At 41.1% G+C, this 17,059-nt stretch overlaps 1 protein-coding gene across 1 annotated transcript in view; it reads left to right on the top strand.

Annotated features, from left to right (window-relative positions):
• Positions 1-16,144, top strand: part of KDM4B (lysine demethylase 4B) — a 314,929-nt gene extending 298,785 nt beyond the window's left edge. The window contains exons 19-23 of the mRNA XM_044670970.1: positions 772-957; positions 1,040-1,204; positions 1,975-2,094; positions 11,751-11,843; positions 12,416-16,144. Coding sequence (XP_044526905.1) covers positions 772-957; positions 1,040-1,204; positions 1,975-2,094; positions 11,751-11,843; positions 12,416-12,601 — 750 coding nt within the window. The 3' untranslated portion in view covers positions 12,602-16,144. The remainder of the gene's footprint in view (positions 1-771; positions 958-1,039; positions 1,205-1,974; positions 2,095-11,750; positions 11,844-12,415) is intronic.
• The last annotated feature ends 915 nt before the right edge of the window (positions 16,145-17,059 follow it).

Raw genomic sequence — 17,059 nt, 5'->3', positions numbered from 1 at the left:
CGAATGCAAGTCAGTGGTCAAGAATGGTGCTGAGGGTACAAACCTAGATAAGTGGGAAATGATGGTGCCTTCAGCAGCAAAAGGGACATTCAGAAGAAAAGAAGACTGAGGGGAATGAGGGAATCAAGTTTTGAACATGCTGAGTGAGATGTCTGTGGGTCGTCCTATTCAAGATAACCTCATGGCACCAGCTTGACCTTGGTGGTTTTATCTCTCTGCACCTCCTTTTTCTCTACTAGTAAATGATGTGGTTAAACTAAAATGACCTCTGAGCATCACTGGAGGCAAGGAGGGACCTGAGTTAAAATCTGACTTCAGATACTTATAGTTTCTGTGACCCTGGGCAAGTCACTTGACCTGTTTTTCCTCAGTTGTAAATTGGAGATCAGAATAACCCCTACCTTCCAGGGTTGTTGTGAGTATAAAGTGAGTTAATAATTGTAATTTGTTTTAGCAAAATGCTTGACACAAACTGGGTACTTAATAAATCCTTATTCCCTCCCTCTTCTCATTCTCTCTCCCCACCTATACCTTTCCCCCTTGGGGGCAGGCCCTAGAATTAAGAGGGATCAGGAAAGGTTTCCTGTAGAATTTTAGTTGAGACTTGGAATCCAAGGGGCAGAGAAGAGGAAGGACATTCCAGGCACAGGGGACAGCCAGAAGAAAAAATGCTAAAATCCAAAAGGATTTATGTTTAGGTAGAAAATGGCTAATCAATGGGTATATTTTCCAGTGTAAAATCCAAATTTCTCTGTTTAACTATCACTTCAGAAATGTGTTTACTGTCGAAAGCGGATGAAGAAGATATCTGGAGCTTGTATCCAGTGTTCCTACGAACATTGTTCTACTTCTTTTCATGTGACCTGTGCCCACGCAGCAGGGGTCCTGATGGAACCTGACGATTGGCCATATGTTGTGTCTATCACTTGCTTTAAGCATAAAGCAGGCAGCCAAGGTGTAAGTGCTTCTTAGTATTAAAAACTTCCAATTTTTTTTATCATTGCTTGTTTGGATTGTGACTTTGCTCTGTCTTTTCTAGGTCCAATTTCTAAGGGAAGTGTCATTGGGTCAGACAGTTATCACAAAGAACCGCAATGGCCTCTATTATCGGTGCAAAGTAATTGGCACAACCACACAGACATTCTATGAAGTGAATTTTGACGATGGTTCCTACAGTGACAACTTGTACCCAGAGAGCATTATTGTGAGCAGCTTTAAGATGTTTTGGTGGGTTTGTTGTGGGAGGAGAGGAGAAAAGTGTTACCTCATCTCTTGATGGAAGAAACTGCCATTTAGTAAATCAAGAAACAGCTGATAGCTGGGAAAGCAAAAACTGGCATCATGTACTGTGACCTCTTTATCATGAAATATCCACATTTCTATGTTTTCAAACTGGCCCTTTGTTTTACATAAAATTCAAGCAGGCTAATAATATTCAGTAATTACACTAGACATAGAAAAAGAAAGTAGCTGGCCAAGGGCATGAATTCTTTTTCACTATGTTGGACTTGCCATCTAACTATCACAGCTCTTGAATCTCTGACTGTCATGTCTGTAAGCTTAAGGGGAATGACACTAATTTAACCTTTTGCTGGTTTGACTAACTCTCCTCACTTTATTTAAAATATATATACATTATATATTACATTTTATAGTATGTAGGTATATAAATATATACACTGATAGAAATCTAGATATAATATCTATTTAACTCCTTCAGTGAGTAAACATTTACTAAGTGCCTGATTTGCAAAAAATCCCTGGGCTAGGCATTGAAAGAGATACAAAGATAAAACAGTACCTTGAATGAAGCTATTCTTAGAAAATGGCATTGTATTGCTATCACCGGAATCATCTTGCCCACAATTATAAATTTTGACTGCAATTAAATCTTGAGCATAAATGTTTACATGTGGCTTTCCAACTTTGGGATATATACACATTGTCTTTTCAACTATTTTGTTCTGTCAATAGAGCAGAGATTGTATCCAGCTGGGACCCCCTCCTGAAGGGGAGTTTGTTCAGCTCCGGTGGACTGATGGAAATATCTATAAAGCCAAGTTCATTTCAGCTGTGATCAGTCACATTTATCAGGTAAGAAGGAAGAAATTCATGTAAGCACATTAAGGAACCCCCACCAAGACCTGTGTTGATTGTCCAAAGGACAAAGAGAGATGAGAGAGTAGAACGTGAGAGAAGACAGACTATTTCCATATTATTAAGAAAATTCATTGATAATGAAGAATGAGTAAGGAGTCATTTTTCAGCTCTCAAGAATGGATTCTACACCAAAATCCTCTTCCCAGGCCTCATCCCAACATGGAGATGACATTGGGCTCTCAGACGTGATGGCCATAGAATGCAAACTTCTTGCAACTTCTACCAAGCTGACAAAGTTTAAATAGTGAAAGTCAAATGTATCTCTCATCCAAGGATAGGCTGAGCCCCAGAAAAACTCATCACCACAAAACTGATCTCTCAGTGATTTCTCTCCCCTCCCCCCTTTTTTGGCAGCCACTCACCCAGACTGTCTTGTAGAGTCTGGATGGTTTGTGATATGCATGGGTGGTTAGGAGCACCTACACCAGTGAGGTCACACACAGTGACACTAAAGTAAGGAGCAGAGTCATCATCTTTATTTTCTTTGCTCACCTTCTAGAGCTTCATCGACCTCATGTGCACTTCCATGCCCTTCATGCAGTCTGTAGGCCCTTTGAAATGATTCTAAAAGGAAGGTTGGGGAAGCAAAACACCATTATGGTGTTGGGATTGTATTGGTGCTCTAATGGAAAGCATGCTTTGACCTGTGAAAGATCTAAATTCATGACAGGACATAAGGTGGAAAATCCTATTCCCCAACAGAGAAGCAAGCAGTTTTTTTGTTCTCTCTGATTAATGACTGCCCTGGGTGGATTCTGGTTCCTACCTTTGGGTTGGGCCAGTCACCTATGACATGGATAGTGTTATTTCTTCTTTTTCTTCTTATTTTTTTTTAACCCTTACCTTCTGTCTTAGAATCAGTACTCTTTGTTGGTTCCAAAGCAGAAGAGTGGTAAAGGTGGTCAGTGGGGGTTAAGTGACTTGCCCAGGGTCACATAGCTAGGAAGTGTCTGAGGCCAGATTTGAACCTAGGACCTCCATTCTCTAGGACTGGCTCTCAATCCACTGAGCCACCCAGCTGCCCCCATAGTGTTACTTCTTGATTCTTTTCATTTTTGTCTGGGCCCAGGTCAAAGAACTTAGGAGCCATTGGTGACAGAAACATCTATAAAATGGATTGGTTCACATAATGAAAAGGAGCTTGGGTCGGAACAGTTCTAAACAACACACCATCTGATATAATTTACATTTGGTTTGAATGTTCTGTGTAGTTATTCTATTAACATATTTGCTATTGTAATTCTGTCTTTAGTTTAAACTAATGTTAATTTGTATTCTCCAAGCAGGGATTGGCAGGGTTGGCATCTCTGGGAATTTAAAATTTGTAGTGGGTGTATACTCAGAGAGTATCAGTAATTCTATTAACATCTTACAGTTTTTAAATTAGCCAGCATTTATTTTGGTTATCAAACTGGGTATCTGGCCTTTAAAAAAACTGCAAGTATATATTGGACAATGATTATCTGTGAAAACTTGGCTACTTCCAGCAATGCAGTGATCTGGCACAATACTGAAAGACTTATGGTGGGGAATGCTGTCTACCTCCAGAGAAAGAACTGTTGGCCTAGGCTTTCACATCAGTGTATTTTGGGTTTTGGTTAGGTATGACTTTGCTCTTACAACAATGAGCAATTTGGAAGTGTGTTTTGCATGACAATAAAAACCGTGGGAAAAAACTGCAAGTAGGAGCAGTACTCTGAACTTGGAGAACCTTGGTTCTAGTCTGTTCTCCAAGCAGCTAATTGTCTAACCCTGAGCTGGCTAGTCACTCTTTCCCTGTGGGTGTTTTTCCTCACCTATAAAATGAAAAAGATGGTCTGGCTCTCTAAAGGCCTCTCCAATTCAGCTTGTATATGATCAATTCCCAATTACTTTTCTGTCCTTTCTCCCATACCTTGGTGTAGTTAGTGCCCTGTGGATATTGAAAGCTTTCCACAATTGTGTTCCATAGTAGCTATCTATTATCCAACCTCAGTTGATAATCTTCTTCTAATTCCCAACAACCTCTGGTTAGTGTTGTCATATGAGGATCAGTTGAGGGATCTGAGGACATTCATCTTGTTCAAGAGAAAACACAGAGAGCTATAGTGGCTGTGCTTAAATATTTGAAGGACTATCATGTGGAAGAGAGATTATCATGTGACCCCAGAGGTCAGACTTAAAAGTAGTGGGTTGAAGTTATAAAGAGGCAAATTGAGTCTTGATGCAAGGAGAAATTTCTAAAAAATTAGATTTCTCTGAAAGTGAAATGAGTTACTTTGAGAGGTAATGGCTTCCCCCATTGGAGGCTTTCAAATAATGACTGGATTATTCTTTGCTTGATGTACGTAGAAGAGATCTTTGGGGTTATGTTCCAACTCAAATTCTATGATCCAAGTTTGCTCCTCTGGACATTTTCCAGTTTTTTTAATATCCCTCCTAAAACATGTGTAACCCTTAATGAACCCAGTGTTCTGGGGATACAATGACCAAAGTGAAAAAAGGCCCTACCCCCAAGAAGCTTGTAGTCTAGCCAAGGTAGATAACATTTCCATAATCAAATATATACAAAATAGATAACCTGCCCATTTGGGGAATTCAGAGACTTCATCTAGCCCCTACTTGAAGACTTCCTATGATGGGGAGCTTAATTCCCTTCCTCCCACCCTTTAATGTCAATCCTAAGAAGAGAGCATAAGGCCTATGCAGTTGGGGGTTATATAGCCCAGGGTCATATAGCTAGTAAGTATCTGAGGCCAAATTTGAATCTGAGACCTCCTGATTCTAGGCCTGGCACTCTATCTACTTACCTAGCTGCCCCTCAAGTCAGCCCTTTCTAATTTAGGCAGCAGAAACAACATTGGCTCTTCAATGAGAAGGCTTGGTTTTGAGTCCTGCCTCTTGTGTTTATTGTGTGGGAGGTAAACCTGAGACCTCCCAGGTTCTCAGTTTTCTAAAACGTAGGGTTTACTAGAAGGCCTCTGAGGTCTTCTAACTCCAGATTTATAAGCCTGGGGGACTCTTATTCTCTTTATATCTAGCCTTACATCTACCACTTTTTTATTTTATTATTCTATCCATTGCTTCTAGTTCTGTCTTCTGGGCTAAGCAGATCAAATATTACAGGGTTTCCAACTTTGTGTCAAACCTGCCAAAGCTTGTGCTTTGCTGACAGTTTTTGAGAACTCAAGAGTCAAGTTCTCACCACTGGAGTAAGACTCAGAATTACTCTCTCTCTCTCTTTCCTACAAATACAGACACCCTTAATCAAAACTCCCATTCCCTCAATGCCAGCTATCAACCAGATGTTAGGACGAAAACAGTCAGATTAAACTAATTCACAGGCACTAAAGTGTGAATGGCTGATGGGTTTGATTTGCCCAAGATCTGTTTGCATCTTAAAAGATCTTGTTAAGCAACTCAATTTCTAGTTGGTGTAATGTTTGTGAGATACATTCCTGGGAAAGCCTCTTTTCTAAAAGTATCTCCTTCCTTTTGTTGCAAAGGTTGTAGATTACAGATATTGGAATATTCTATATACTCTTTTTTGTGTGATTGTTTTTTACTATGTTAACAGGCAAAAATAGGATGTTGGAGGGACAAGGAGAGAGAGACACACAAAAGACATTGCCTGTAAAATCAAGGAGAAGGAGCTGGACTTTGTGGCCAGTGAAATCCCTTTCAACAATACAAATCCTTCATTTCTAAACTGAGTCTTTTCTCTGGACCCTCAGAGAAATTGGAGTTTAAAGAACATAGAACTATTAAACTGGAAGAAAACAAAGATCACCTTAGTGAAGAGAAAAAAAACGATTCTCACCTAGCTCCTTAGACTGGCCATTTTGGAGTTCTCACAATTTTAATACCTAGACCCTTTGAGTGACCATTGTCCTTGGATTAACCAATTTGTTTCATCTTCCCTTAAAGATTAGCTGACTTCTCTGACTTTTTAATTTTGTTTTGTTTTAAACTTAACTGCCTTCTTTTGAGCTGAAGAGACCTTTGTTTCTGTCTCCTAGTGTTGTATTCTTTTAAATTTTTTTCCCTTGAGAAATCTAGTGACAGGAAGTAGTTTTCTTCTTTCTGGCTTCTTCCTAGAAATGTGGGCTAGTTTCCTCTGTATTTATGGAACTCTTTTCTTTTCCTTTTTTTCTTTGTTGAGTGAGTCAGAAGTTCTGATATAGTATGTATTACCTTCCAAGCAACTCATAGTAAGAAATGTTTCCCAGACAATAAATGGTTCACTCTTCAGATATATTTTGAGCTTTTCATAATTGGATCTAGGGAATAAAAATCACACCAAAGTCTTGGGGCTGAATGTTTGTGTTTCAGCTGCCAGCCTGGTGTAGGTGCTCACTCAACAAGAAAAGGCTAAATGAGAGTTGGTATTGGTACAGAATTCCTCCTTTGTCGTCCCCTCCACCCCCCAGGCATGGTCCTGACCTCCTGAGGAAGCCCAAAATGATCCAGAACTAACTCTTCCCCAGCTTCTTCTGGCCCTGAGTATGTACCTGAAGGAGAGTTCACAGAAGAGGGTGCTTACAATTCTGTTGGTTATCTTGGCCTTTCTGGAGGAAAAATGGAAAAGAATTTGTGCTAGATGAAAACCAGTTTAGGGAAAAAACTGGAAACAAATGACCACACTGACAGCACAATGTAGTAGGCCTCAGTCAGGAGGTATATAGCACCCATAGGCTGGTCACTTCTCAGAGCTTTCATTTTCTCCTTTTATTTTGGAAATAATATCCATTTGTTTTCCAATATTGTTATGAAGAAAGCACTTTATCCATCAAGTTCTATCTAAAAGATATGCTAAGTAGACAAGTTCTCCCAGGTGTTATTACCTTTTCCCACCAAACTTCAGGTAAAGGCTGGCCATATGTTTACTGCTTAGACTTGTTCTCTCTTTGAATATAGTAGCAAGACCCAGATTTGGAGTCAGAAAGTCTGGGTTCATGTCTGTGACCCTTACCTTCTGAGGCCGTAGTTTCTACATCTATACAGTAAAGGATTTAGATTTGATGACTTCTAACCTAGCTCTAAATGTCATTCAAGCAAAATTGTCCTCTGACAAATTTCCAGTACAACTAAATAGTACCATTCCTCTGTTTGGCACATGGTAAACTGCTTCATCCATACTATAATCTTAAGAATCTTAATATTCAGCAGTTAAACTGACATCAGGAACCTTTCCACAGTGACCTACCAGGTGCTGACCCTGAGCTTTGCCGTAGAATGTAGGGATTTCTGAATCTGAGGATTGTGGAGGGAGGTGAGTAGAGGAGAGATGAAGACTTGGGGCTAGCCCAGAGCCTATTTTGATAGTACTATAAGAAGAAGGCTGATTTAGGGTACTTAAGAGACCTGAGTTTAATACCAGCTCTATCATCAATTAATTGTGTGAACTGCCCTTGTCAGGGTTTCATTTATTTAAATGGATAGAGTTCAAGCTCGATTATCTGTAGGAGCCCTCCCAGCTGTGACATTCTATGTTCTATGGTTTACCCTTGGTTCAGAGGGACATGAACTGATGTAACTGATGAATCTCATCAGTTGGAGTCAGTTATTCCAAGGCAGGAGGGAGCTGCAGTCACCTGCCAAGATTGCATCATAGCTTGCCCCCCCCCCCCCCAAGGGTCTTCCCAGGTGTCTGGCTCATGCACTCGAAGTCATAATGAAGCAAAGTTGAAATAGTGCTCACCCACTATCCTAAAGGTCCTGAGGGTAGAGCAGACCACACAATGTTATTCCTTCTTTTCTTGTTTTGGTCATTGATAGTGATCGTAGCCTGGTGATTAGATAGGCAATACTCCTAGATGTTGGTTATAGTTCAGATTTCTTTCCCATTAATTTCTATAATTTGTTCAAGGTGATCCCGACTTCTTCTATCCTAGAACATGCCCTGCACTTTTTTCCTTCTTTTCAGTCCCATCATTTCCTAGGCTTAAGATGTATTCTTTCCCATAATTTACCTGCTGACTTCCTACCTGTCCTTTAAAACCCAACTAAACTGCCTTCTATGTGAGTGAATCCTTCAGAGCTTACACACATTCCAGTGAGTAAACAAGTGCACTTGCCACGTAATACTTTGTATTCTGGCTGCTTCTGATTCTGGCTCATTTCTTATGAGAACAAGCAATAGACTAAACTGTGTATGTCACCCTGTGACTGAACATAGAGCTGCGCATTCCTGGGAGGTGGTGGCAAACATACATACAGAACAGTCGGGTTACACCGTTATTAAGTGCTGGCTATATGTAGTGTCTTGGGAGATGCACTCTGGGACACGAAGGTATGCCTCTTTCTCTCTTGGCATTTGCAATCTCACAGAGACTACAAGTCAGGTTCATAAATAGCAACAGCCAAGCAGGCAGGCTATGCAGGTGCAATGGGGAAGATAACAAGGCTCCAGAGTTGGAAGACTAGAAGAGAGTTCACTTCCCTGGGGGTGGGTTGGAGGACAAGGGGAGGTTCCTGAAGATTACATTTGAACCATATCCTGAAGGAGAGCAATTGGACAGAACTTAGAAGGGAAGATTGTTTCAGGATAAATAGTATCCATTACCCTTAGGAATTTGTGCAGATTTACCCAAATTCACCCCAGGTATAGCTGATATCAGTTATTTTTTTTAAGTTTCTGTTGATATCTTCTATTTCTTATATTATCATCATAGTTATCTCTAGTATCCTTCCTCTTCCCCCTCCTAGAGAGCCATCCCATATAACAAAGTATTCTTTAAAGAGGAAAAAAAATTCAGCATAACTGATCAGCACATTAACAAAGTTTGGAAGTATGTCTAACTTTGAACCTCCCATCTCTGTATAATTGAGAGTATTTCTTTATGTATGTTCCATTTATTATGGTTATTATGTTTATTATTTCCTTGGTTTTGCTTATCTCACTTTGTATCATTGCATACAGCTTTCCCCATGCCTCTCTGTATTCATCATGTTCCATCATGATTTCATTCTATTCCATTCCATTTCATTCATAGAATATTTTGGGGGCACATACTCAAAGTGCTACCTCATCTCCTACTCCTCACTGCCCTGACTTCCTTCAAGTCCTTGCTAAAAATCCCACCTTCTCCAGGGAGCTTTTCCTGATCCTCTGTAATTCCAGTGACTTCCCTCTGTTGATTATTTCCCATTTATCCTGTAGCTAGTTTGTGCATAATTGTTTGCACATTTTCTCCTATATTAGACTGTGAGCTCTTTGTGTCCTTGGCACTTAGCACAGTACCTGGCACACACTAGTTAACTTAATTTATTAATAATTTCCATGATTACCATTAGCATGCATGAGACATGCACAGTGTGTTACACAAGACTCACCCTTCCTTTACATATTATCTAGAAGAACTCATCTTCCTACTGAAGGGCTCTGATGACTTTGAGGAAGAATTACTTTTCACTCTTTTATTTTTGAAACAAGCATCTCTTTTCTATTCCCAGATAAATAATTCATGTTCTAATCAGTGATCGGAGAAAGCAGTTGGGAACATAAAACTATTTAACACCCCAGGTCTTTACATCTGACTGATTATTCCAACATTTGCTAAAATAAAAACATATTTTGGTAACTGAAATTGTTTAATTTGAATGAAAATGTTCAATTTAAAGGGGTGAAGTTACTGAGTAGCTAAGAGGGATCACCTAATGATAGAAGCATAGGAAAGCAATTTGTTTCCTCTCTCATTTCTATGTAAAATGACAACTTTAAGATTTTTATAATGTTAGATTGTATAAAAAAAAATTATAGTCTCCAAGATCCCTTTTAATTCTGTTATACCATCTGATCTAAACTAAGGTCCAGGGAGAAGTCACCAGCCCAGTGTCACCCATAATCAGCAATAAAGCAGAGACAGGAACCTTGTCCAGTGACATTTAACCCTGATACAACACAAATTCAGATACTTTCGGTCTCTTTGATAATACAGTCCAGTAACTATAGCTATTTCTTTAATTAGCCCAGAACTTCATTTGTAGTAAGAGCTCAGGTGTTTGACTCGATGGATGGGGTCTGCCTACTTACCCCAAAAGGTTTCATGATGAGAGAGACAGTTTTTATAAAATGGAACTAGCCTAGAGTCCTGTGCCCTGGGTACCCTCTAAACTGTTCCCTTGGATCACTATAGCATCTCTATAATGGTCATTGTAAAGATTAAAATTAATATACAATATTATATTATATTTTTAATATACAATATTGTATTATATTTTTAAAAGTTTATTAAAAATAACTAAAGTAAAAAAAAACTAGCTAGCCCAGCCCAGTCACAAGAGAAGAGAGCAAGAGGGAGGAGTTTCAGAACTTATAAACAAAATATGACCATGCAAACACGCAAATGTGGAATTCCGCACAGGGAAAATGATGCTGGGGGATGAAAGGAATTCTGGGGAATGTAGTTCAAAAGGTACAAAATTCTCTAACTATACATCATCCAGAACTCAACTCTCTTAGCCTCTGAAAAGCTAATGAGTGGCACTGGTGATCTTAAGTCCCACCTCTGCCATGAAGAACCTGTCTTTGTGCCATCTCACATTCTGATGACAGGAATAGTGAATGGTGCCCACTGAGGGTCTCTTTTCTAACTAAGCATAACCATTTACTTGAACCAATCCTTGAATAGACTTATCAGTGCCCTCATTAGAATGTGATTGCTCCAGAACAGAGTATAATCCCTCTTGTAGCTGCTGCCTGAGGACACAACATTAGGCTTGATAGCAACTTTAGTCTACACTCTAGGCTGAAGGAGGTTAGTGCCAAAAGTACTTTTGTGTATATATCTTTTGACTGCTGGCAGCTGTCACCACAACCACCAAATAGTCCTGGAACTAGATACTAGAAGACCATTTGTCAAAGAATGGCAAGGAGATAGCCATCCTCTTTCAAAGGTTCCCAGGAATGAGAAGTTCATAGATTTATACAGTTAAAGCTAGAAGATGCCATCAGTATTCCTCCTAGTTCATCCCCCCTCATCTTCCAGATGGAAATGACCAAGCTTCAGAAAGAACATAGTTGTTAGCAGAAATTGGGGCTCTGATCAGTGCTTCTACCCTAAAATTCTTCCACTACAGTTTTGTCACTTGTCTCCAATTCCTCCAAAGCCCAGTCTGTGGCATAAGTTCTAAAGAAGGGGTTTGAAGGTAGCCAAAATTAACTTTTCTGCCCCACAGCTTCCTTTAAGATCAGGACAGAGGCATCTCGTAAAGAAAGAAAGGCATCTGCCTTTCTGCAGCCCAGGGATCCAGACCCCTGCAGATTCACAAACATGTGAAGAAAAGCTCCCTGGAATGATCTCTGTTCCCTCAACTAGGTGTCAAATTCTAGTCACTCAGAAAGAGACGTTATTCTACTGGGTGACTCAGCTGCTATGAGTACATCTCTGCTTGAAGGTAGGGCATTCAGAGTAGGATCAGAAGGGTTTCTATGCTGGTAGTTGAGGAATTAATCATATTTTCATTCATTCAGGAAATGTTAGTTCCATACTGTGTACACAGATAGGCTCTGGGAGGAAACACAAAGTTTAGTTAAGATAAATGGCCCCTATCCTCATGGAGCTTAGAGTTTGATAGCATCCAATTTTTTGTTTCTACTTCCATTGTAGGTGGAGTTTGAGGATGGTTCCCAGCTGATGGTGAAGCGTGGTGATATTTATACCCTTGAGGAGGAGCTCCCGAAGAGAGTCAAATCTAGACTGGTGGGTAAATCAGAGGCAGAAGAAAATAGCAAAGATGAAAGATGTCTCTTTAGAAAAGAAGAAAGATGTCTCTCTTGGACTTAGGGAAAGCCAATCTTTTTGCTTAATGTCTAGTTTTACAAAGTGACTAGTATAGAAGATGAAAAAACAGGCAGGAGGTTGCATGTAGTCTTTTTCTAACATAAGCAGTAAATCCCCTTGGTACTGTGAAATCTCTTATCATTCAGGCTGCTCGTGTCTTTAGATGTAAGTTGGGAAAAGTCCTTGTGCTTTCTTTGAGCAGGAAGCAGAAAGTAAGGGGTAAAGGTGGGAGAAGAGTCTTAACTGAGGACTTTCAATTACGGATTCCTGAGTTTGAGGAGGGCCAGGGTCTGAGTCTTGTCTCTGTCACATAGGGAATGAGATGATCCCTGAAAATCTAAAGCAAGCCTGTATTTTTTTGAAAGCCAGTGGGCCTTGGCCACTTCTTGGATAGGTGTTGTAAGAGTTGGTGCAACTGTCAGCTTGACCAAAGACGCTAATTTCCTTTGAGATCTCATCCTCTAATAGAGCTGTATTTCCTGTTTTTGCAGTCTGTCAGTACTGGTGCTCCACAAGAGAAAGTATCCTTAGGAGAGGAGGTGAAGGCAGCAAAACGCCCAAGGGTGGGCAATGCTCGAACTTCTGAGGACTATGGACAGAATCCCGATTACCTGGCCTTTATGGAGAACCTACTGCAGTCACAATACCAGCCTGGAGCTCAGAGCCACATGTTTTAGTACAAACACAATTTTAGAACCAACATCTCGTGACCTCCCCAACCCTTACCCTGACCTCCTTTTACCCCAGCAAAGCACCCAGGCAACTGTGGAACAAGTGGACAGCCCTCCCCTCCTCCCCTCTCCCCTTTCCCCTTTCCCTCTGCAATAACTTGCTGTGAATTCCTTTCATCTACATTTAATTTTGACCATCTGAGAGACTTGTCTGGCCACAGGCTACCTCGACTCTGCTGAACACGACACTGCTGACGGTAATAGGAAAAGGAAGCAATGGTAACCTCTCAGATTGTGTGTCACCTGGATGCTTTAGAAGAGCTTGTACTCCTGGAACACATGGATGCCTGGCTCTTGTCTTAGGCTAGGAAGGGTTAAACATTGTTACAAAAGCAAAAACTACTCAGATTTTTAAACCATGTAAAAGCTCTCATCTTGAAAAGGTGCTATTTCACTGACTACTGAAGCAGCCTTTGGAATTGTGATTTCTGTATATAAATCACCTTTGTGAAGTTCTTTCTATAAATACTTATTGTTTAAAAAAATATAAGAAAAAAAAAGGAAAAAGAAGGAAAGGAAAAAAATCCCCAAACTGATTTTCTAGATTTGTGGCTTTAAAAAAATGTTCTTTTCCCCACAAACTGAAATGGGATTTGAGTAACACTGAATATGAGGGAGAGAAAAACATCTCATTCATTTTCTTTTGTTGTTGTTTTAAAATATTATTTGTATATTGAGTGGGCAGGGAATGTGTTTTAGCTGGAGTGGCTTGGCAGTTGAGGGTGTTTGTGTTCTGAGTAGCCCATCTGGGCGTTTCTGCTTTTGCTGCTCCCTCTCCCAGTGGTCATGTGGAGGTTTGTCAGTCATTCAGGTGGGGCTGCAGGCAGGGTTGGAGTGTGCATGAGGGGAAGAGGGAAGGACCCTGCTCCCTTTGCCCTTCTCTTCTCTGTAGCCTCCTGGATAGATCACTTGGCTTCCTCCCCACAGCCCCAGGCCTTGCAAAGGTTTCTGGTCTTTAAGCTCTTAGAAGAGGAAGGTTGAGGGTGCTGCTTGGTCACGGATCCTTGGTACATTTGCTGCTCCACACCCCTGGCAGATGGGACACATGGCCAGCACCTTTGTGCATGCCTGGCAAAATAAATACTTTCTCTTCTGGTTTGCTTGATCTTTTGCTTCTTACTGTGGTGAGTATCATTCCATAACTGAAGTCTCGGAGGTATTTATGTGTGTTTAATGAAAGAAGAAATTTCCCCAATCTCTTTATGGCTGCGACCGCCTTTCTTTAAGCAAAAACCCTTTAGGTTGCCCCTTGTAAAATGTGCACCGGAGGCATACCTTGTTTTTTTGGCATGCTGGGTACTAGTCATGGTGTATTTGGTTGTCTCTGTTCATTAATAACTCTTAGAGGAAACCAGTTTTGGGGGTCTTTTGTTTTAAACCCAAAAAGGTATCTCCCACTATTCCTCTACAGCTGAGCCAGGTGAGCTAAGAAGGGACCTGAAACTGGAGGAGAGACAGAGAGAGAGAGACCATGGACTTGGGAAGAGATCAGTCCTTTTTGGACCAAGGTCTGGGTCAGGGGTTTGCCCCTGGATGCCATGACATTGTTTTCAGGCTTTCTGAGGACCCCTGGGAGCAAGTTTCTCCCTGAGGAATTAGCCATATCTTTACATTGCCTCCTGGTAAGCCTCTTCAGATAAAGCCAGCATTGTAGATAAGACATCAGCAGATGCTGCTTTCATCAGCATCTGGTACCTAAACCGCCATAGATGCTCTGAAGGGAGAGGAGAAGGGAGTAGCTAACTGGTTATTGAAGGTGGAATGACATCCCTTCTGTCCCTGCTGCCTCTAAGTGGAGGCCCTTGGTGTTTCTCTATGTAGAAAGAAAGGATCTCATTTGTTATTTGAGGCCATTGTAAGGCGAAGTTCCTCCTGCTGTTTTATTGGGGTGGGGGGGGCATTAAGCAGTTGGGTTTCAACTTCAAGCGAAACCACATTTTTAAAAATCTTAGATTGAATTTAAGAGAGAAAATATACTTCATATTTCATTTTGGAGAAAGAGTAGGCAGAGCTGAGGCCAAGCCTCATTTTATCTGACTGTGCATCGATCTGAGTGGTTTCCTGCCATTCACAAGAAAATGATTTAAAGAATAATCTGCATGTATTTTTTAAAGATGTTTTATCAGTTGATAGGTCAGAGAGAGTACTATTTAAAACAAAAAAATGAGAGAATGTTGACATCAGAGAATTCTTGCTGTGGAAAGGGGGAAGTAAAGGCTGGGGAGGATGGGCGGGTAGTGGGGGGCCTTGAGTTGTGGGGATTCTCCTTCTTGTAGCAGGCCTGGCTGAAACAGCACCTTTCCTAGATTCCTTTATAGTTCCTTTTAAAAAAAATACTATTTATGTTGTTAAAGTGAGCAGCTACATATTCCCTAGGGCCCATAGTCGAGGAATGCTTGTTTGAAATGATACTCTGGACCCTTAGAAAACTGTTCTTTGTTGTTGGACTGACCCCTGGATGAGGCTGCCCCTTCCCCATCCCATCCCCACCTTCCAAGTTTGAACTTTCAGGAATAATTTGTGCTAATCTATTGATAGTGGCCATAGTACCGGGGGAAATGCACATTTTTTCCAACAAAATATATTTGTAAGCATCTTTCATGCTACAGAATTCCAGGCTGCTTGTTATTTTGAAATGTCTTCATTTCTGAGCCGTGCCTTTGGTGTTTTAGGTGGCGAGGGGGCTGATAATCAAGTCCCTTTTTAATGGCGGTGTGCTTTATAATTCTCTCTTAAGGAGACAGACAATTTGGCAAAGAGCATAAGGCCATCCAACTGAGTGTGCACAGCATGGACGTAGAGGAAATGTTATCTCCAGATGAAAAGATTGACCCAGTACTTACAGGCATGTAGTGATGACTTCCCAGAGAAACAGCTTCAGACCTGAGGGTCAGACCCTGGAAGAGACCTTAGAAATTTTCTAGGTCAACTGTCTCATTAGTCTGAGGCCCAGATAGGTTCAGTGACTCATTCAGTGGGGCAGGTAGTGAGTAGCAAAGCCAGCATTCCAGCCAAGATCTCCATACACACATGGCTTCCTCCTCCTCTTTCAGCAGGCACAGAGCGTCCCAGAGGAGACTCAAAGGGACCGAGACCAGGCCGAGCCCTTCATCTTCTAGACGGGGGGCAGAACTCAGAGTCAGTGATTTATCCAAGGTCAGAGAGGACGTCAGGAGCAGAACTGGGGTTTATATTCATGTCCAGGAGTTTGAGGAGAAAACGGACAGAACAGGATCATCCTACTTGTGGCGTTGCTTACTCTTCCCTTCATACATGCTATAAACTGGCCTGCTGGCTTATTCCCCAAGCTAAGCAGAACAAGGCATTACATCTCCTGTCTTGGTGCCTTTGCCGGGTTGTCCCCCACACCTGGAATGCACACCCTCTGGCCCCCCTCCCCCCGAGCTCTCGGAAGGCTCAGCTCAGGTGCCGCCTCCTTTGGCAAGTCTTTCCTGATCCCCCAGGTGTTAGTCCCCTCTGCCTCCTGAAATTACTTTGTATTTACTTATCCTGTACATGTTGTATCTCCCCAATAGAATGTAAGCTCCTTGAGGGCAGGGACTATTTGGTTTTTGTCTTTGTATCCGGAGTGCCTGGCCCATTGCCTGGCACATCATAGGCACTTAATAAAAGTTGTTGAATTGTTGAATCCCTCACACTTAGGGAGTAAATGTGAATCTTTTCTTGCACACCTCCGCAGGGCCTCTGAGGCAATACAGTTTGGTTTTGTCCAAGGTTCTTGGAACTCATTTTTGAGTTTTGGTACAAAGTGCTGATGGCAACAGGATTCACATCTGGTTCTTATTTCAAGGCCAGTGATCTTTCCAACATGCCACAGCTGCCTGGCCCACTTTTGCTCTTCACTTTTCTGCCTCTGTAGGAGGAATCAGTCATGTGACTAAGGGCCTCAGTTTCTTCATTTATAAAATGAGAAAACTATTACTGTCCCTTACGAGAATCAAAGAAGTTGGGGGAGGGGACCCAAACGAATGAAAAGGGCCATGAAGGTAATGATAATTCCTTTTTGTAAAGTACTTTGAAGTTTGCACAGTGTTTTGTACACATTGTGCCATTCGATCCTCACCATAACTGTGTGAGTTAGGTGCTATTATGATCTCCATTTAATAGATGAGAAAATTGAGGCTTAGAGAAATGAAATGACTTGCTTAGAGGCACATGACGATTAGGTGTCTGAGGCAGAATTCAAGACCAGATCTTAACTCCAATTAGGGCCTTTTGGAGTATTGGTCCATCTAGATGGTCCAGAATGTAGATACTCAACACATGTCCTGCAGCACTCCAGATTGTGGCCAGAACCAAATTAAAACATAATTAGGAAAAATTTAACAAAATAAAAATGAAATAAAACCAAGAAACTACATTTTAAAACCAAGTCACTATGTG

This window comes from Gracilinanus agilis, chromosome 1, assembly GCF_016433145.1.
Source record: "Gracilinanus agilis isolate LMUSP501 chromosome 1, AgileGrace, whole genome shotgun sequence".
Taxonomy (NCBI): domain Eukaryota; kingdom Metazoa; phylum Chordata; class Mammalia; order Didelphimorphia; family Didelphidae; genus Gracilinanus; species Gracilinanus agilis.
Note: the sequence above shows the minus strand (reverse complement) of the source record. Positions and strands in the feature narration are given on the sequence as shown.